The following is a 21244-nucleotide window of genomic DNA, read 5'->3' as shown; positions in this document are numbered from 1 at the left end:
GTGTGAATCATCATGTGCTTAGTTAAATCCTGTTTTCGAATAAAACTTTTTCCACAGGTCACACATGAAAACGGCTTTTCACCAGTGTGAATCATCATGTGCTGAGTTAAATGCGGTTTTTGACTAAAACTTTTTCCACAGTTCACACATGAAAAAGACTTTTCACCAGTGTGAATCATCATGTGCTGAGTTAAAGCCGGTTTATAACCAAAACTTTTTCCACAGGTCACACATGAAAACGGCTTTTCACCAGTGTGAATCATCATGTGCCGAGTTAAATGCGGTTTTTGACTAAAACTTTTTCCACAGGTCACACATGAAAAAGACTTTTCACCAGTGTGAATCTTCATGTGCTGAGTTAAAGCCGATTTATAACCAAAACTTTTTCCACAGGTCACACATGAAAACGGCTTTTCACCAGTGTGAATCCTCATGTGCTGAGTTAAAGCCAGTTTATAACCAAAACCTTTTCCACAGGTCACACATGAAAACGGCTTTTCACCAGTGTGAATCCTCATGTGCTGAGTTAAAGCCAGTTTATAACCAAAACCTTTTCCACAGGTCACACATGTAAACGGCTTTTCACCAGTGTGAATCACCATGTGCCGAGTTAAATTCTGTTTTCGATTAAAACTTATCCCACAGTTCACACATGAAAACGGCTTTTCACCCGTATGAGTTCTCATATGAGCATCAAAATCAGATTTGAAAGTCAAACGCTTTTTACAGATGACACATGAGAAAGGTTTTCTTCTTTCCTGATTTTGGTTCTCAGCTTCAGCAGCTTCCTGGAAGATGACTTGGTTCCTGTTTGGTTCTGATTCAGTGTGGTCTGTTTGCTCATCAACAGGAACCACCATGCAGGTATCAGTCTCCTGTTTTAATTCAATCTGTTCTTCACCCTGACTGCAGTAAACTTCTTTCTGTTCCACTTTTATCTGCTGGTGTTTTAGATCCTCCTGCTCTTCTTTTATCTGATGATCTTCAGGCTCTTCCTGTTCTTGTTTCACCTGCAGAGGTTCCAACTCCTCCTGGTCCAGAGTGGATCTCCTCTCCTGGTTATAAACGTTACACTGCAGGCAATCTGGACAAGAAAACAGATTAAAAAAGCAATCGTTATTTTATTGAAGTAAATGGGAGAAATCGTTCATTGTTTACGACAGAAATGAAAAAAATGAAAAAACCCACACCGAAAAATTTAAGAGCGTAGACAGAGAGACAGATCAGTCGACAAATCCAGCTGACAATTGGAGAATTCTCAAATGTACAGATATTAAATATTTTTTATTTATTATAAAATTAATAATAGTTGCCAATGTTGTTAATATTTACAAGTAAATTTTATTATTTCAAGATATTACTTCATTTGGAACTATCATTACTTTTATTTGTATTAAAATTTGATTTTAGTTCACTTTATATTTTTGGGGTTTATTTACAGAGTTTATTTGTAGGTTAATAATTGTTTAGTTTTTGTTGCTTTGTGTTTGTTATTAACTTTTGTAAGTTAGACATTAAGAACTGTGGGTCCATTTTCTGTAAGTATAGGGACTGGTATAGGACCAGCATGCACTGGGTTGGGCCTGTGGGTTTTGACCCGAGCAGGAGAGGAAACAATGAAAAGTAGTGATGGTGAGATGCAGCTTCATGAAGCCCTGAGGAACTCCATCCAATCATTCGACTCATGAGCCGATGCATCGCTTCTCGGCCTTTTGGCTCAGACAGCGGTCTCCTCCTTTGGGTGGTGATAGCGGTAGTCTTTGTGACTTGGCTGTTACCACTGATTTAGAGGTTCAGTAAATTTTGTCCCCGGTTAAGATATTGACCACTAAGTAGTGGAAAATATCTTTTACCTTTTATTTGTATTTATTGGTGTTTCTTAACTATTTATTGGTTTTAGTAAAGGTTTTAAACCTTTTACTGGTGGTGCCTCCACCATGGCGGCTAGCCATGCCGGCATGCGGAGGCACCACAGTGTTCGATTTTTATTTAGAGAAAAAGAAGACGAAAATAGAGTAACAAGATTGGACTTTTCCAGGAAGCTTATTCAACAGGTGCTGAAGTTTCGGCCAGATGACCTGAATTGTATCCTTACCCTGCCTTTCAATAAGGGATATGATGTAAGTTTTTGCTCTGCCGCACTTCTCAAGGATTTTTGGACACGGTTTGAAAATGCTAAGACCCAGTTTTCAGTATTTGACGTCGAGAAACTGACTGACAACTCCCTGAAAATGGTGATTGTCAGGATGTTCAATGAGACTGTCAGTGCTGAAGACATCTGTATGTGGCTGGGTAGATACTGCACTGTGAGAGGCCAGGCTATGAAGGTGCGGGATGTGGACGGCATCTGGAACTGTGCTTGGCGGGTCCCCATTAAACAATGGGAAGACCCCCAAGGCTTCCAGGGCCTGAAGCATCTCCCCTCAATGATAGTCCTGGGGGAGAACAGAGGCTACATTCACTATCAAGGCCAACCCAAACTGTGCCGGAAGTGCGGCGAGCATGGTCATCTGGCCGAAACTTGTGAGAAAGTTTTCTGTGGTAAATGTCGAGAAGTGGGACACACTTTTGATGAATGTACGAACGGGCGGAAATGTAATTTGTGTGGTGGACAGGATCATTTGTTCAGAGACTGTCCAAAGTCGTTTGCAAACAAATTGAAAAAAGGAAAAGAGACGCCAACGGAAACGGCTAATGAGCAAGTAGACGCAGCTGGGTCGGAAATTTCAAATCTCCCGCCAGGTCCTCTGATTGGAGGAGAGGAGAGGGCGGGAAGCGGGGAGGGGAAGGAAGCCCCCCCCCAGACCGAAACATCCAGTGAGGGGGGGGAGATGCTAACCGAAGGCGGAGCTAGCTCGGACTCTGAGGAAGAACAGACGGACAGCAGCGATGATGCCCCCCTCCCCGACGCCCAGCTGGCCAAGAGGCCGGCATCTGAGTCACCTCCCGACCTTACCCCCAAGGTAGGGAAGAGAGGAAGGCTCGAGGAACTCTTCGGTTCTTTCGGAGAGGAATCCAGAGCCTTCCTCGCTGGCTCATCAAATGAGGTCTCGTTCCTAGATTTTGCTCACCAATCAACCCCGGAGGACCCAAACAAGGTAACGGCTTTAGAAAGACGGCCGACACCGAGAGCCCGAAGGGGGAATGGAGCTCCAACCCGACCTGCACCACCATGTGGGAAGGAAGAGCTCTGTTCACAGGACAGTCTCTGAACCCGCCTTGTTTTAATGACCGCCCGTTTTTTAACATGGGTTTAAATTAGTATTATCTTGTTTTTAATCTTTCAAAATGTCGTACTTGATTTTAGCCATCATACTCATGACTCTCACCTTCTCAACCATCAATGTTAGAAGTGTGAAGTCGCGAGTTAGAGCCCAGAGTGTTTTATCCTTTTTAAGCTCCGTACAGTCAGATGTGTTTTTACTACAAGAATGTTCACTCCCGTTTTTAAAGAACTACACCCGGTGGCAGGACTTGTGGCCACGGCCGTCTATATGGAGCGGCTCCAATGAAAATAAAAATGACGGCGTGGCCATTTTAATAAACAACCCGCACATCTTGGTGAAGGGGAGCACCGTGGTGAGAGAGGGACGAGCACTTTTAGCAAATCTGACTTTTAACGGACAGGATTTTAACCTCTTAAATATTTATGGCTTTAATGACAAACACGATAGGTATGACTTTTTAGACAGAAAAAGAAACAGAAAATTAAAAAATGATAAAAAGAGATTTTAGAACAGCAGTAGCTTTTAACCTTTCTCTTGCATATGCTTTTATTCGGAAATTTTTAGAACATTTTGGACTGGAAGGAGAGGAGAACAAGATTTTAACCATCGTTTTATCATTTCTGTTGTGCAGGACCGGGAACCAGTGACTCCAGTGCGCGGCCTCCTGTATGGAGACGCCTCCACCGTTTGGCGCAACGTGAGCCGTCCCGTCCTTCCAAACAGACTCCAGGACCTGTCATGGATGGTGGCTCGTGGGATCCTGCCGGTCAGAGCCGTTATGCACTCCCGAGGCATGTCTGCAACGTCCATCTGCCCCCGACCCGGTTGTGGCGCGCCGGAGTCGGTGAGGCCCCTGCTGTGGGAGTGCAGCGCTGCTGTGGACCTGTGGGCGAAGGCCGGCTCCTTGCAATTCCCACACTTGCCAGCAAGGGAGGTCCTTCATGTACAGCTAGTGCTGTATGGGGTGAGCCAGCTGAAAATGACTAAAAAAGACTTCGCTGAGAGGTGGCTCACCCCAGCCACCATCAAAGACGCCATTTGGACCTCCAGAAACTTGCTGGTGAGCAGGCGCAGGCAGATGCCCCCCGTGGCTGTGATCCGGATGGCAGCAGCAAAAAGAGGAACACCAAGGGCTGCAGGTGGCGCGCCAAGGACACAGCCACAAAGAAGAATCGCCTGCGCCTCCGTGGACGAAGGAGCCGGCGCTCCACGAACAGAGGTCCAAGCAGCGGCGGCCTGGCTCTCCGGGTGAGGCAGGAGGGAAGGAGCTTCAGGGCGGGATCCCCTCTGAGCACCAGCGCTGTTTGGAAGGACGGGGCGGCTCCGGACTTGGGAGGGAGTCACCCCGGTCCTGTTCAACTTTTAACACACAGAGATTTTGTGTTTTATACTCTTGTTCTTAGCTTCTTTTAGTTTGAACTGATGATTTTGTAAGTTTTTAAAAGTTTCTGAATAATTGCAACAATGTAATGTTTTTTAAATGTTTATAGTAACAATAAAACTTTTTCGAAAGAAAAAAAAAAAATGAGCCGATGCACCGCGGTGCTTCATTTGCTCTACTGTGACATCAACTGGACAATATATGTAAAATAGGCAACGTGAAAACAACATGAAGCTTTACAATTAATAAACAAGTTTAAAATGTTTGTGATTCTGATACATAAATTCTGATTAATCTGGTTGTATGAAACAATGGCTGGATCCAAAAGAAAACTAGAAACAAAAAGAAAAGAGGGTTGTGATTGGCTTGTTACTCGCTATGTCACCAGGGACAACGATTTATTACTAAAAAATAAAAACTTTAACTGCTCAGGTTTAGGTGAGTTCTCTGTCTTACCCGCTTCATTACTCAACACATCACTAATGTAAAGTTTGATCTTTGTTATTTGCTTGTCAAACTGAAAAAATAAACTATAAAAGCAATTTTCAAGTTTTTTGGACATTGAACTTCTTTTACCTTCGTACGAAGCATCACCTCAGTGCAGCAGTGGCTTGTTGACTGAACTTTTATAGGATGTTTGGTTTGACAAACAATCGCCACTACAATTTATTTATTACAAATTATTACATTTTACAGCTACTAACACACTATTATTGTTTCATGCTGTTTGCTTTACTAACCTTGCGCTGCATTGTTCACATTTCTCCTGTTTTCAAAAGTAAGTTTGATTAGTTAAAGGAGGAAAAGCCATAAAAAGGTCATTTTATTTCTACATCAATAAGCCATTTTCACAGCGTAATTGTGATTCCTGCGTTCATTTACCGGTTAACAAAACATTTATACGGGAAAAGAACATTTACTAAAATGATCCTCATACAGAAAGGTGCAGACATTTAGACCTTAACCTGCATCCAAACGCTGCTGGTTCCTACCTATTCGGTGTAAGATTATCTGGGGCCTCCGGGAGAAATCCAGCAGTCTGCGATGATCATCCATCTCTTCCTCCGACTTGACGATGATTTCTTTAAACTCTGTGAATGTTTCTTCAGCAGCAGTTAACGGCTCGTTGATAAACTCGTTTAGAGAAACAGTCGAACATTCAACCAAACAGACCATGCGCCATTTTCTTTGTCTTCTTCTTCTTTGGGATTTTATGACTGTCGTTCATTCATGTCATCGCATTACCGCCACCTTGTGGATCTTACGATCATCACATCTAAAGATTTCTCATACAGTGCCAGTTCTCTTTGAAAAACGTAAAATCTTTTCTTCCACTTTATCTAAATAAAACAAATACAATATTAGTATTCCAGTTTTCCACAAATCCAAAGTTAATATTGTCTTCTGATTTGTATCTCCTACATCCCGCAACATGTTTCACAGTTTCTTCACTCCACCAGATCAGAACCTTTCCTATAGTTTCCGTATATCCACAATGATCGCTGCTGCTTTGTTCGGAGTTACCGCTGGTTCCGCCCATCCTGTGGCTTATTGAGAGCCGATCAGCACCGGCTTGTTCATTTAACCCTCCTGTTATGTTCGTTTCTAGGGTACAGCAAAAATGTTCGTGGGTCAATTTAAACCGGGGAGTGTTTAATGATGCTATAACGTCAGAAACCAAAAAAAATCCTCCAAAACGTATTTATAGCTGATTATTAACTCCAATACTAATAATTTCAATCAATATTTGTGCAATGGTGTTTTTTTTATTTCTCAGCAATTAAGGATCAATAACATCAACCCACTCATTTACTCATTTGGACATAAAAAATGGAATTTACATTTTTTATGTCCACTGAAAAAAAACCTAGACACAAAAAAAACTATAATTTCCTTGAAATTGATCTGTGGTGAAACATTTTATATTACACTTTTTTTTTTAAATGGGTGGTCTTTATAATTGTATTTGAGACACACATACTGTTCTTAGTCAAATTGTCCCGCTGATTAAAATCAAGAGAAATGAGTCATGCAGAGAATATTTATGTTTTCCTCCACTTCTGCTGAGTGTCACTCAGTGTGGGTGGATTTTATCCACGGGAACAGAAAAGATTCCCATCAAAAGTTGTGTGAATGTAGTGGTTATAAAACTGTTTTAGACAACCAAAAGGGAAAACAAGATCCAGTGATCTGCGATCGATTATTTTGGTCTTTCAAGTTCAGTGCTACAGACAGATACAGTAAAACGTAGCCTAAGTTTAATGAAGTTTAAAAACAATGTATTTTTCTTTAATGTTACTTTTCCGGCTATGTTTGGTTATAATTCTTGAAAAGTTCAACCTTTTAGATTTTAAGTTATGAGGGTTTAATCATTCGGGTTTCGATTGGTTTTGTCTGATCGAATGTAGGGGAACGCGACGCTTCTGCTCCTCCATTACGTCACTGGAGACGAAAGCAGTGACATCGTGTCCGTGTTTTCATTATTCCCCTACTGATAGAGTTCTTACTCATAAGGGGCGTAACATGAACACCTGCTTTCTCGCAGTTTCCTAGTGAAGTAAAGAGAGTAGTGAGAAAGTGGGCTTGTGTGAGTGGGGGTGTGCAGGTATGTGTGTGTGTGTGTGTGTGTGTGTGTGTGTGCGTGTGTGTGTGTGTGTGTGTGTGTGTGTGTGTGTGTGTGTGTGTGTGTGTGTGTGGTGAAATATGGTTCATAGCTGCAAGGAAACATATAGAATTGGACATTTTTTAAAATCGTATTTTGCACTTTAACCTGACTGCCGGGTCAAATTGACCTGAACAGTACCTATGTAAAAGTAGACATAGGGGTTGGTACAAATGTGTAAAATGAATAGATTTTCAATTTATATGTAGAGTGCACCTATTAAGACAAATAGAAAAAGTTTCATGCAAAAAAAATACTTGCAACTATTAAAAAAAATAATTAAACTTTAAAACGGGTCAATTTGACCTGGAACTTAACAGGAGGGTTAAATGTGCGGTGCTGGTGGTCGAGTGTGAAGGACTTTTAACGGGTTTTTCTACTTGAATTTTCTACTGGTATTTTAATAATAGTTTGTATGTATTTCTTTTTTAGCTCTCAGGATTGAAGGTGGTGCGTTTGGCCCAGATGGTGGCGCCCCCTGTTGCTGTGGCTGTCCCGTGATCAACATAAATCGATGGAGGGAAATCCAACGAGTGTTTGTGACGTCACGGTGTTTGGTGATTCTTTGCTCGGTTCTTTGATTCTTTGCCAGGTGGCGTTGTTGGCAACAAACTAAATAATTGTGTATTTTTACCATCGATTGCCTCACTAATATTTATTTAGCTAATGTTAGTTTATACACTCTTTCTTCTGCACTAGATGGGTTAAATGCTATTACTCTCTTTAATACTGAAATTATTCAATATATGACCTTATACTTTACCTTTGCAAGCATTTCTATGAAATATTTAAAGTTTTAAGCAGGGATGTTGGTACTGATTTTAAATTATTCAGTTTAGCTGACAGGTTTGCACTGTTTAACTTTTTCCTGCTGCTTCTACTCATTTCATTTCAGCAAGTGTTCTGCAGTTGAACTCAAATGTTTCTACAATTTTCAGCATTAACATTCAGCACTAACACGACATTTTCACAGGAAAGGCAAATGTTCTACTTACTTTCTAAGACACTAATAATATATCTATGTGTGGAGGTTAAATTAGTTCCAACATTAGAAACATGGTGATCTATAATAGAAAACAGCTGCAGCAGAACAGAGAAAAATACAACTAAGGCAAAAGACACAACAAATTATTGAAGAAAATATTCAACCATATTTTCTACAATCAAGAAAAATCAATGCATGAAAACCAGGTTGTACCAGGTTAGGATTGGCTTTTTTACTTATCACTTGGCGGCTGGGATGTTTATGGACCTGTGAGGGGCTGCTTCCTTTTTCACGGTTGGTGCGTTGGCTTTTCTGTAGCATCCTTCCTACTGGTGGTGTAGTCGGCAAGTTGAGAGGCTTGTGTCTTTGGCTTATTTGTGTATGAAGTGGTGAAAGTGCTTGTGTTGGCTGGTGTTTGCATTTTGATTGGCCCCTTTTTTTGGGTCTGGTATCGTTTGCTGTCTGTCTGTCTTGGTGTTGGTATGGGGTGTGATTTATTGCTTTGCTAGCCTATCTGTGGCCACAGCCTGGTGCTGGGCTGGGATTCAGGGCTGTGGGTGGTATTCTTGTTCTGGATATTGCGCTGAGCTGGCTGGTCGGTCCATTTCTTGGGTTGGGGTTCTTTCAGTCAACCCGGTGCGCTGTATGTCTGCTGGATCTTCTTCATTGGGACTAGGTGAATCCTTTGGTTGGCAGGCTGGCTTTGTGACTTGGGATAGGGGTTTGGTTTGAATGATTCCTAAGCTGGTGGTCCTGGTTCTGGTTGGATCTCTGTGTATGAGAAATGCAACTGGGTGTATGGCGTCCATTTTTGTTTTGTTTATTTTGACATTATATACATGGGTTTGAATGTCTGGGTGTACACATGAGAATGGGAACATGTGATCTTGTCTCTGTGTGCCTGGTCTGTCTGTCAGGTTTGGTCTCTGGCTCCCTCCTCTCTGTGATCACCTTTTTATCAATTTGGGTGAGAGGAGGGGGCCCCTATAAAACTTTTTTCTCACCTTTCTTTTCTCTCCCGATTTCTTCTCCGTCTCATTAGAATTTAATAAAATAAACCCAAAGCAGTTTCTAATAAAGTTTCATGTAATTATATCAGGAGGAAGCCATAATGGCCCACTTATGCAAGTCTTTAGGGCTTAACCTTGGTACTCGACAATGCTGAGTGTCACACTGTCAGACAGGACAAGTTTAATACAAAACACAACAAAAAGACAAAATGCAAGTGTTTAGTCAATGGTAAATGTATGTATAGCGATTTATCTAGTGCAGAGGATGCCAAAGTGCTTTACATGTTGATGGTGGTAAGCTACATTGTAGCCCAGCTGCCCTAGGGCAGACTGACAGAAGCTGATACACAATGGGCGCCATCGGACTTCTGACTAACAGCAGGCAAGGCAGGTTTGGTGCCTTGCTCAAGGACTCAACAACTGAGATGGATGTGGGAAGTTTGAACCGGCAACCCATCAGTTACAGGAACCACAGTGGCTACAACCAGTATAGCTGTAGTACCACCATCTACTGGGTTCAAGGATAAGGCACAACATACACTAAAGGAAAACTCAAAACTTTAAATGTTAAATGAAATGTTACACGTTTATTTCTTTCTAAAATATATATAAACATAAAAATAGTTTCAACATTAAAATACAGTAATCTAAATGCTGCAGCAGAACAGATTAAAATATTACAGCTAAAACAAGAGAAAAAAGCAAAATATTAAAAATAACTAGAAAATTCCTGAAGAAATTTAACCAGGGCCTGCCAAAGTGTGCCCGTCGGTTTGGACCCAGCGTTCTGATGCTAGAAATTAGCATTGATGCTAAAGAAAGCTGCAATCATATGAGGAGAATGACAAGAATGTTGACTAACATGTACTTGCACCATTCAGTATGATAAAGTAAGTGTATCAGCTAAAATTAGCAAAAATGCTAATGTTAGCATCATTGCTGTCACTAGCATGTGGGACATCACTAAGATGTTTTCTATAATGGTATTACTCCATTCAGTAGAAAAAACATGGCTAATAAGTCAAATAAATAGCTAATGGCTTATTTAAGCTAAAATGCTAATGCTAATGAACTGCCTTGCTGCGCAAGGCAGTTCCCTAACATGAGAGAAAAAGATAATGCAGAATAATATTATTGCACCGCCTGCGGCGGTGCACTAACCTCAGGGGCATGATGAGGCTTTTATTTTGAAATTTTTGTTAAGCTTAATCTCAAAGGTCCAAACTAATCCCATGTCTAATAGTCACTGGGTTAAATCAGTTATTTATTGCTCAAAAGAGCAATTACCTAATGTAAAATTTCTCAAGGCTTTTATTTTGAATTTTTTGTTAAGCTTCATTTCCAAGGTGCAAACTAATCCCATGTATAACAGTCATTGGGTTACATCAGTTATATAATGCTCAAAACACAAGTAGTTGATGTAAAAATATTAAAGGCTTTTATTTTGAAATTTTCAGTATGCTGCATTTTAAAGGGCCAAACTAAACCCATGTGTAATAGTCATTGGGTTAAATCAGTTATATAAAGCTCAAAAGAGCAATTATCTGATGTAAAAATTGTCAAGGCTTTTATTTTGAAATTTTTGTTAAGCTTCATTTCAAAGGGCCAAACTAATCCCATGTGTATCAGTGCTTTGGATAAAAAAGTCACATAAAGCCAAAAAGAGCAAATACCTGATGTAAAAATTGTCAAGGCTTTTATTTTGAAATTTTCATTAATCGAAATTTTAATTGCCACACTAAATCCATGAACATATCTTTCCCTACATGCTGTCAATAGCATGTGGGATATCATTAGAATGTTGTCTGTAATTGACTTACTCCACTCAGTATATTAAACATGGCTAATAAGTAAGAAAATAGCTAATAGCTTATTTAAGGTAAAAGGCTAATGCTAATGAACTGCCTTGCGCAGCAAGGCAGTTCCCTAACCTGAGAGAAAAATATAATGCATGCTAATATTATTGCACCGCCTATGGCGGTGCATTAACCTGACGGGGATATTGAGGCTTTTATTTTGAAAAAATACATAAGCTTCATATTAAATGATCACACTAATTAAAATGTCTAACAATGTTTGGGTTAAATCCGTTATTTACTGGCCAAAACAGCCAATAGTTCTAAATGGCAGCTCAGCCCTCTGTTTTAACTGAGTATTGATTAGAACTACAGTGATGCGTATTTGTAGTCCTAACCAGCAGCCAATCCCCTCCTGTGTTCCATTGCTATGGTTATCAATCCTCTGCTAACTGTCATGTGTGTGTGACACAGAAAGGTGGAGAAAAAATTCTATCTTTGTGAGACACCCCATTGGTTTATATGGAAAAAGCAGTCCGAACAACTCCTTGCCGTTCAGGAACCGAGAGACGTATTGGAAAACCGTTTGAAGCATATGAGAGGGCTATTTGTCGTCTCCCATAGTACCGCAATTCATATTTGTAGCTCACTCACAGTAATTGCAGTGATGAGACAAAAATGGTGCATGCAGAGCACAGAAATCTTTCAGAAATACATGGAAGTGAATCTGGGAGAGCGTCAGTTACCCTGGCGCATGATTTCGCTCTGAAGCACCTTGACAGAAAACCGTAAGCCCTAGAGAAATTTCGAAAACATTTTACCGGAGCAGGCATGCGTATCGATGTCATGACCGAGTTTGATACCAATTGGGCAATATTTGTGGGCGTGAGGGCGATTTGAAAATCATTTTGGGGTCAAAAATTCTCTTCATTTCTCACTCTAAAAAAGCGGCAGTTGGTGTCAGTTAGGCTCTGCGTTTCGGCAGTTGGAAATTTGGCTCGTTTGACGCTTTTTACGTCGCCATCGTAAGTCCGATTCCTTATAAAAATAATAGCTCCCTTCTCGGCATCGAGCCGCACATTTTGATACCACTTTTGTGGGGGTGCACGCAGCGGTACGAGCCGCATTAACGGTGATGGAAGAAAAACTAGAAAATTCCTGAAGAAATTTAACCGGGGCCTGCCAAAGTGTGCCCATCGGTTTGGACCCAGCGTTCTGATGCTAGAAATTAGCATCAATGGTAAAGAAAGCTGCAACGTAATCAATAGCATGTGGAGATTGACAAGAATGTTTACTAACATGGACTTGCACCATTCAGTATGATAAAGTAAGTGTATCAGCTAAAATTAACAAAAATGCTAATGTTAGCGTGATTGCTGTCAGTAGCATGTGGGACATCACTAGCATGTTTTCTATAATGGACTTACTCCATTCAGTATACTAAACATGGCTAAAAAGTAAAATAAATAGCTAATAGCTTATTAAAGCTAAAATGCTAATGCTAATGAACTGCCTTGCTAACCTCAGAGAAAAAGATAATGCAGAATAATATTATTGCACCGCCTGCGGCGGTGCACTAACCGCAGGGGCATGTTGAGGCTTTTATTTTGAAATTTTTGTTAAGCTTAATTTCAAAGGTCCAAACTAATCCCATGTCTAATAGTCATTGGGTTAACTCAGTTATATAATGCTCAAGAGCAATTACGTAATGTAAAATTTCTCAAGGCTTTTATTTTGAAATTTTTGTTAAGCTTCATTTCAAAGTGCCAAACTAATCCCATGTGTAACAATTGCTGGGTTAAATCAGTTATATAGTGCTCAAAAGAGCAATTATCTGATGTAAAAATTGTCAAGGCTTTTATTTTGAAATTTTTGTTAAGCTTAATTTTAAATTGCCACACTAATCCCATGTGTAACAGTGCTTTGGATAAAAAAGTCACATAAAGCCAAAAAGAGCAATTATCTGATGTAAAAATATTCAAGGCTTTTATTTTGAAATTTTCAGTATGCTTCATTTCAAAGAGCTAAACTAATATCATGTGTAACAATGGTTGGGTAAAATCAGTTATACAAAGCCCAAAACACAAGTAGTTCTAAAGGCCAGCTCAGTCCTCCTCTGTAGTAACTGACAGTTCCTCCATGTTTGTAGTTCTGACATTCAGCTCAGACCTCTTTTGTAGGCACTCAGTGTCCGCCATGTTGTAGTTCTAACCTTCAGTCATTGTAGTTCTAAAGAGCAGTTCAGAGAGGCAGACTAAATTCTATGTCTATTTTGAGTCTAACTGACACTGTTTTGTGTCAGTTAGACTTTTGTTTTGAGTTAAATTTGGCTCATTTTTTGTTAATTATGTCGCCACAGTTACTCGAAATGCCAACAAAAGTAATAGCTCCCCTCACGGGATTGAGCCTCACGTTTTGATATATATATTGTGAGGGGGCATGCAGCGGTACGAGCCGCATTAAAGGTAGTAGGAAGCGGCAGTTATTTTGAGGTGTAGAACAATAGGTGCCTGCCATGCAATGCATAGGGATTACATCCCTATGCATTGCTATGGGCAGGCCCCAATAAATAAAGATATAAATAAAGAGACATTCTATTGGGTGTAGAATAATAGGTGCCTGCCATGCAATGCATGGAGGCAGTACTGACTTCAGTACTGCTCTCCTTATGCATTGCTATGGGCAGGCCCCAATTACATGTACTTTGTGCAATCAATGCAGAAAAATTAGTTTGCGGTGAATTTTGCATTTCTTTAAAGTACAAATGATTTTTTTTTTTTTGAATAGATTTTAATTAGGTAGAGTAAAACTGGTTAACATAATTTGAAAGAAATGAAATCAGATTCAATCTCATTTTACATTAAACACAAAATTAACACAAATACTGTTTTGTAGATTTTTTTTTAAAACACTCAACCATTATATACATTCTATTGTTGATTTAAAAAACGACAAAAATAAACCCCACTCACTCTCTATGGTACAGAATAATACAAATCAATCCCTCAAGTCCAATCATGTGAGAATGTTCTGGAAGGGAGTCCATGTCCGGTCAAACTCTGTTAATGCATGAATTAGTCAGTGGGCCCCCAAGCCTCTTCATCTATCAGCATCAGTACTGGCACTCCTCAGGGCTGTGTGCTGAGCCCTCTGCTCTTCATGTTGTACACACACAACATACAGTTTGACATAAACAGTAAGTTAATACAATAACATACAGTTTATCATTATTGTTTTTTGATACAGAATATACCAGAAAAATAAAACATCAATGAAGGATAATGTGTCATGGTTGAACATCTCTAAGTATCCAAATGTGAAGATCAAAATGATCACATTTAACAAATACAACACAGGACATTTATGGAACATACTTCTACAGCTTTTCAACTGTGTGACGCGTCATGTGCTTAGTTAAACTATGTTTATGACTAAAACTTTTTAAACAGGTCACACATGAAAACGGCTTTTCACCTGTGTGAATCATCATGTGCTGAGTTAAAGCTGATTTATGCCTAAAACTTTTTCCACAGGTCACACATGAAAACGGCTTTTCACCAGTGTGAATCATCATATGCTTAGTTAAGGTCGGTTTATAAACAAAACTTTTTCCACAGTTCACACATGAAAACGGCTTTTCACCAGTGTGAATCATCATATGCTTAGTTAAGGTCGGTTTATAAACAAAACTTTTTCCACAGTTCACACATGAAAACGGCTTTTCACCTGTGTGAATCATCATGTGCTGAGTTAAAGCTGATTTATGCCTAAAACTTTTTCCACAGGTCACACATGAAAACGGCTTTTCACCAGTGTGAATCATCATATGCTTAGTTAAGGTCGGTTTATAAACAAAACTTTTTCCACAGTTCACACATGAAAACGGCTTTTCACCAGTGTGAATCATCATGTGCTGAGTTAACTCATCATTTCGACTTAAAGTTTTCCCACAGGTCACACATGAAAATGGCTTTTCACCTGTATGAGTTCTCATGTGTCTAGTTAAATGCAGTTTTCGACTAAAACTTTTTCCACAGTTCACACATGAAAACGGCTTTTCACCTGTGTGAATCATCATGTGCCGAGTTAAAACTTGTTCTTCACTAAAACTCTTTCCACAGGTCACACATGAAAACGGCTTTTCACCAGTGTGAATCCTCATGTGCCGAATTAAATGTTGTTTTTGACAAAAACTTTTTCCACAATTTCCACATGAAAACGGCTTTTCACCAGTGTGAATCCTCATGTGCAGAGTTAAAACCCGTTTTCGAATAAAACTTTTTCCACAGTTCACACATGAAAACGGCTTTTCACCTGTGTGAATCCTCATGTGCAGAGTTAAATCCCGTTTTCGAATAAAACTTTTTCCACAGGTCACACATGAAAACGGCTTTTCACCAGTGTGAATCATCATATGCTTAGTTAAAGTCGGTTTATAACCAAAACTTTTTCCACAATTCACACATGAAAACGGCTTTTCACCTGTGTGAATCATCATGTGCTGAGTTAAAACATGTTTTTGACTAAAACTCTTTCCACAGGTCACACATGAAAACGGCTTTTCACCAGTGTGAATCATCATGTGCTGAGATAAATGCGGTTTACGACGAAAACTTTTTCCACAGTTCACACATGAAAAAGACTTTTCACCAGTGTGAATCATCATGTGCCGAGTTAAATCCTGTTTTTGACTAAAACTTTTTTCACAGTTCACACATGAAAACGGCTTTTCACCAGTGTGAATCATCATGTGCCGAGTTAAATCCTGTTTTTGACTAAAATATTTTCCACAGGTCACACATGAAAACGGCTTTTGACCCGTATGAGTTCTCATGTGAATATCAAAAACAGATTTGAAAGACAAACGCTTGTTACAGATGACACATGAGAAAGGTTTTCTTCTTTCCTGATTTTGGTTCTCAGCTTCAGCAGCTTCCTGGAAGATGTCTTGGTTCCTGTTTGGTTCTGATTCAGTGTGGTCTGTTTGCTCATCAACAGGAACCACCATGCAGGTATCAGTCTCCTGTTTTAATTCAATCTGTTCTTCACCCTGACTGCAGTAAACTTCTTTCTCTTCCACTTTTATCTGCTGGTGTTTTAGATCCTCCTGCTCTTCTTTTATCTGATGATCTTCTGGCTCTTCCTGTTCTTGTTTCACCTGCACAGGTTCTAACTCCTCCTGGTCCAGAGTGGATCTCCTCTCCTGGTTATAAACGTTACACTTCAGGGAATCTGGAGAAGAAAACAGAGAAAGAGTAATTGCTACCTTTTCTGAAATAAATACGAGTAATTGTTCATCTTTCAAGACAGAAATGAATAAAAAAAAACAATTGACAATTCAAGAGCGTAGACAGAGATACAGATCAGTCGATATATCCAGCTGACATTTGGGGAATTCTCAAATTAACGGATATGAAAAAAAATATTTTATTACAAAATTAATTGTAGTAGGGATTATTGTTAATATTTACCTGCAAATTGTATTATTTCAAGATACTATTTATTTTTATTACTTTGAATTATATTGAAATTTTACTTTAGTTCACTTTATATCTTTATGGTTTATTTATAAACATGAGTTAATTTGTAGGTTAATAGCTGTTTAGTTTTTGTTCCTTTGTTATTAACTTTTCTAAGTTAGACATTAAGAACTGTGGGTCCCTTTTCTGTAAGTATAGGGACTGGTATAGGACCAGCATGCACTGGGTTGGGCCTGTGGGTTTTGACCAGAGCAGGAGAGGAAACAATGAAAAGTAGTGATGGTGAGATGCAGCTTCATGAAGCCTTGAGGAACTCCATCCAATCATTCGACTCATGAGCCGATGCACCGCGGTGCTTCATTTGCTCTACTGTGACATCAACTGGACAATATATGTAAAATAGGCAACGTGAAAACAACATGAAGCTTTACAATGAATAAACAAGTTTAAAATGTTTGTGATTCTGATACATAAATTCTGATTAATCTGGTTGTATGAAACAATGGCTGGATCAAAAAGAAAACTAGAAACAAATAGAAAAGAGGGTTGTGATTGGCTTGTTACTCGCTATGTCACCAGGGACAACGATTTATTATTTAAAAATAAAAACTTTAACTGCTCAGGTTTAGGTGAGTTCTCTGTCTTACCCGCTTCATTACTCAACACATCACTAATGAAAAATTTGATCTTTGTTATTTGCTTGTCAAACTGGAAAAAAATAAACTATAAAAGCAATTTTCAAGTTGTTTGGACATTGAACTTCTTTTATTTATGTAACTGTTTGGTGTATTAGTTGAAAACGGCGTAAAAATAAAGAAACTGTAAATTCCCACTCATATTCGGCCCATGAATGCACCTTTGCCCATAGTCATTGTGCCCTTTTTCCCCATAAACTATAATTAAACGCCTCATGGACCGCTCTTGCCTATTGTTACTGAAGAGATTTAAGGCGGCCATCTTGGAGCGGTCGACCGTTCCACTCAGCTTTATGTTTAACAGACTCAATGATGTATCAGCGCATCAGCGAGATCGCTTCTCGGCCTTTTGGCTCAGACAGCGGTCCCCTCCTTTGGGTGGTGATAGCGGTAGTCTTTGTGACTTGGCTGTTACCACTGATTTAGAGGTTCAGTAAATTTTGTCCCCGGTTAAGATATTGACCACTAAGTAGTGGAAAATATCTTTTACCTTTTATTTGTATTTATTGGTGTTTCTTAACTATTTATTGGTTTTAGTAAAGGTTTTAAACCTTTAACTGGTGGTGCCTCCACCATGGCGGCTAGCCATGCCGGCATGCGGAGGCACCACAGTGTTCGATTTTTATTTAGAGAAAAAGAAGACGAAAATAGAGTAACAAGATTGGACTTTTCCAGGAAGCTTATTCAACAGGTGCTGAAGTTTCGGCCAGATGACCTGAATTGTATCCTTACCCTGCCTTTCAATAAGGGATATGATGTAAGTTTTTGCTCTGCCGCACTTCTCAAGGATTTTTGGACACGGTTTGAAAATGCTAAGACCCAGTTTTCAGTATTTGACGTCGAGAAACTGACTGACAACTCCCTGAAAATGGTGATTGTCAGGATGTTCAATGAGACTGTCAGTGCTGAAGACATCTGTATGTGGCTGGGTAGATACTGCACTGTGAGAGGCCAGGCTATGAAGGTGCGGGATGTGGACGGCATCTGGAACTGTGCTTGGCGGGTCCCCATTAAACAATGGGAAGACCCCCAAGGCTTCCAGGGCCTGAAGCATCTCCCCTCAATGATAGTCCTGGGGGAGAACAGAGGCTACATTCACTATCAAGGCCAACCCAAACTGTGCCGGAAGTGCGGCGAGCATGGTCATCTGGCCGAAACTTGTGAGAAAGTTTTCTGTGGTAAATGTCGAGAAGTGGGACACACTTTTGATGAATGTACGAACGGGCGGAAATGTAATTTGTGTGGTGGACAGGATCATTTGTTCAGAGACTGTCCAAAGTCGTTTGCAAACAAATTGAAAAAAGGAAAAGAGACGCCAACGGAAACGGCTAATGAGCAAGTGGACGCAGCTGGGTCGGAAATTTCAAATCTCCCGCCAGGTCCTCTGATTGGAGGAGAGGAGAGGGCGGGAAGCGGGGAGGGGAAGGAAGCCCCCCCCCAGACCGAAACATCCAGTGAGGGGGGGGAGATGCTAACCGAAGGCGGAGCTAGCTCGGACTCTGAGGAAGAACAGACTGACAGCAGCGATGATGCCCCCCTCCCCGACGCCCAGCTGGCCAAGAGGCCGGCATCTGAGTCACCTCCCGACCTTACCCCCAAGGTAGGGAAGAGAGGAAGGCTCGAGGAACTCTTCGGTTCTTTCGGAGAGGAATCCAGAGCCTTCCTCGCTGGCTCATCAAATGAGGTCTCGTTCCTAGATTTTGCTCACCAATCAACCCCGGAGGACCCAAACAAGGTAACGGCTTTAGAAAGACGGCCGACACCGAGAGCCCGAAGGGGGAATGGAGCTCCAACCCGACCTGCACCACCATGTGGGAAGGAAGAGCTCTGTTCACAGGACAGTCTCTGAACCCGCCTTGTTTTAATGACCGCCCGTTTTTTAACATGGGTTTAAATTAGTATTATCTTGTTTTTAATCTTTCAAAATGTCGTACTTGATTTTAGCCATCATACTCATGACTCTCACCTTCTCAACCATCAATGTTAGAAGTGTGAAGTCGCGAGTTAGAGCCCAGAGTGTTTTATCCTTTTTAAGCTCCGTACAGTCAGATGTGTTTTTACTACAAGAATGTTCACTCCCGTTTTTAAAGAACTACACCCGGTGGCAGGACTTGTGGCCACGGCCGTCTATATGGAGCGGCTCCAATGAAAATAAAAATGACGGCGTGGCCATTTTAATAAACAACCCGCATATCTTGGTGAAGGGGAGCACCGTGGTGAGAGAGGGAGGAGCACTTTTAGCAAATCTGACTTTTAACGGACAGGATTTTAACCTCTTAAATATTTATGGCTTTAATGACAAACACGATAGGCATGACTTTTTAGACAGAAAAAGAAACAGAAAATTAAAAAATGATAAAAAGAGATTTTAGAACCCCAGTAGCTTTTAACCTTTCTTTTGCATATGCTTTTATTCGGAAATTTTTAGAACATTTTGGACTGGAAGGAGAGGAGAACAAGATTTTAACCATCGTTTTATCATTTCTGTTGTGCAGGACCGGGAACCAGTGACTCCAGTGCGCGGCCTCCTGTATGGAGACGCCTCCACCGTTTGGCGCAACGTGAGCCGTCCCGTCCTTCCAAACAGACTCCAGGACCTGTCATGGATGGTGGCTCGTGGGATCCTGCCGGTCAGAGCCGTTATGCACTCCCGAGGCATGTCTGCAACGTCCATCTGCCCCCGACCCGGTTGTGGCGCGCCGGAGTCGGTGAGGCACCTGCTGTGGGAGTGCAGCGCTGCTGTGGACCTGTGGGCGAAAACCGGCTCCTTGCAATTCCCACACTTGCCAGCAAGGGAGGTCCTTCATGTACAGCTAGTGCTGTACGGGGTGAGCCAGCTGAAAATGACTAAAAAAGACTTCGCTGAGAGGTGGCTCACCCCAGCCACCATCAAAGACGCCATTTGGACCTCCAGAAACTTGCTGGTGAGCAGGCGCAGGCAGATGCCCCCCGTGGCTGTGATCCGGATGGCAGCAGCAAAAAGAGGAACACCAAGGGCTGCAGGTGGCGCGCCAAGGACACAGCCACAAAGAAGAATCGCCTGCGCCTCCGTGGACGAAGGAGCCGGCGCTCCACGAACAGAGGTCCAAGCAGCGGCGGCCTGGCTCTCCGGGTGAGGCAGGAGGGAAGGAGCTTCAGGGCGGGATCCCCTCTGAGCACCAGCGCTGTTTGGAAGGACGGGGCGGCTCCGGACTTGGGAGGGAGTCACCCCGGTCCTGTTCAACTTTTAACACACAGAGATTTTGTGTTTTATACTCTTGTTCTTAGCTTCTTTTAGTTTGAACTGATGATTTTGTAAGTTTTTAAAAGTTTCTGAATAATTGCAACAATGTAATGTTTTTTAAATGTTTATAGTAACAATAAAATTTTTTCGAAAGAAAAAAAAAAAAAGAGCCGATGCACCGCGGTGCTTCATTTGCTCTACTGTGACATCAACTGGACAATATATGTAAAATAGGCAACGTGAAAACAACATGAAGCTTTACAATGAATAAACAAGTTTAAAATGTTTGTGATTCTGATACATAAATTCTGATTAATCTGGTTGTATGAAACAATGGCTGGATCTAAAAGAAAACTAGAAACAAATAGAAAAGAGGGTTGTGATTGGCTTGTTACTCGCTATGTCACCAGGGACAACGATTTATTACTAAAAAATAAAAACTTTAACTGCTCAGGTTTAGGTGAGTTCTCTGTCTTACCCGCTTCATTACTCAACACATCACTAATGTAAAGTTTGATCTTTGTTATTTGCTTGTCAAACTGGAAAAAATAAACTATAAAAGCAATCTTCAAGTTTTTTGGACATTGAACTTCTTTTACCTTCGTACGAAGCATCACCTCAGTGCAGCAGTGGCTTGTTGACTGAACTTTTATAGGATGTTTGGTTTGACAAACAATCGCCACTACAATTTATTTATTACAAATTATTACATTTTACAGCTACTAACACACTATTATTGTTTCATGCTGTTTGCTTTACTAACCTTGCGCTGCATTGTTCACATT

At 40.7% G+C, this 21244-nt stretch overlaps 4 protein-coding genes across 4 annotated transcripts; 2 read left to right on the top strand and 2 right to left on the bottom strand.

Annotated features, from left to right (window-relative positions):
- Positions 1–53: 53 nt before the first annotated feature.
- Positions 54–1939, bottom strand: LOC116731660 (gastrula zinc finger protein XlCGF8.2DB-like; the record flags this gene model as incomplete). Its single annotated transcript, XM_032581474.1, has 2 exons — positions 1922–1939; positions 54–617 (listed from the first exon to the last, which is right to left on the bottom strand). Coding segments are annotated over exons 1-2 (582 nt in total), but the record flags the coding sequence as incomplete, so codon positions are not given.
- LOC116731659 (uncharacterized) lies at positions 1938–4479 on the top strand. Its single transcript, XM_032581473.1, has 3 exons — positions 1938–1976; positions 2151–2963; positions 3859–4479. The coding sequence occupies exons 1-3, from the start codon at positions 1938–1940 to the stop codon at positions 4477–4479; spliced, it is 1473 nt and encodes a 490-aa protein (XP_032437364.1).
- A 9765-nt stretch (positions 4480–14244) lies between these two features.
- LOC116730956 (gastrula zinc finger protein XlCGF8.2DB-like) lies at positions 14245–15694 on the bottom strand (the record flags this gene model as incomplete). The annotated part of the gene is made up of 2 exons (XM_032580529.1): positions 14245–15123; positions 15208–15694. Coding segments are annotated over 2 exons (1173 nt in total), but the record flags the coding sequence as incomplete, so codon positions are not given.
- Positions 15695–18112: 2418 nt separating this feature from the next.
- LOC116730905 (uncharacterized) lies at positions 18113–20583 on the top strand. The gene is made up of 2 exons (XM_032580467.1): positions 18113–18836; positions 19732–20583. The coding sequence occupies exons 1-2, from the start codon at positions 18120–18122 to the stop codon at positions 20350–20352; spliced, it is 1338 nt and encodes a 445-aa protein (XP_032436358.1). The 5' UTR covers positions 18113–18119; the 3' UTR covers positions 20353–20583.
- Positions 20584–21244: the final 661 nt, after the last annotated feature.

The sequence above is a fragment of the Xiphophorus hellerii genome, chromosome 13, assembly GCF_003331165.1.
Source record: "Xiphophorus hellerii strain 12219 chromosome 13, Xiphophorus_hellerii-4.1, whole genome shotgun sequence".
Taxonomy (NCBI): domain Eukaryota; kingdom Metazoa; phylum Chordata; class Actinopteri; order Cyprinodontiformes; family Poeciliidae; genus Xiphophorus; species Xiphophorus hellerii.
The sequence above is the reverse complement of the archived record's forward strand: the minus strand, read 5'-3'. Positions and strand labels throughout refer to the sequence as shown.

What these genes read in the sequence shown, in the direction of transcription:
- LOC116731659 (XM_032581473.1), top strand. Translation starts at nt 1,938, where the DNA reads ATGGCGGCTAGCCATGCCGGCATGCGGAGGCACCACAGT. An exon ending in GCATGCGGAGGCACCACAGT is followed by an intron (nt 1,977 to 2,150) that starts GTTCGATTTTTA and finishes GCACTTCTCAAG; the next exon opens with GATTTTTGGACACGGTTTGA. An exon ending in CTCCCGACCTTACCCCCAAG is followed by an intron (nt 2,964 to 3,858) that starts GTAGGGAAGAGA and finishes TCTGTTGTGCAG; the next exon opens with GACCGGGAACCAGTGACTCC.
- LOC116730905 (XM_032580467.1), top strand. Translation starts at nt 18,120, where the DNA reads ATGTTCAATGAGACTGTCAGTGCTGAAGACATCTGTATGTGGCTGGGT. An exon ending in CTCCCGACCTTACCCCCAAG is followed by an intron (nt 18,837 to 19,731) that starts GTAGGGAAGAGA and finishes TCTGTTGTGCAG; the next exon opens with GACCGGGAACCAGTGACTCC.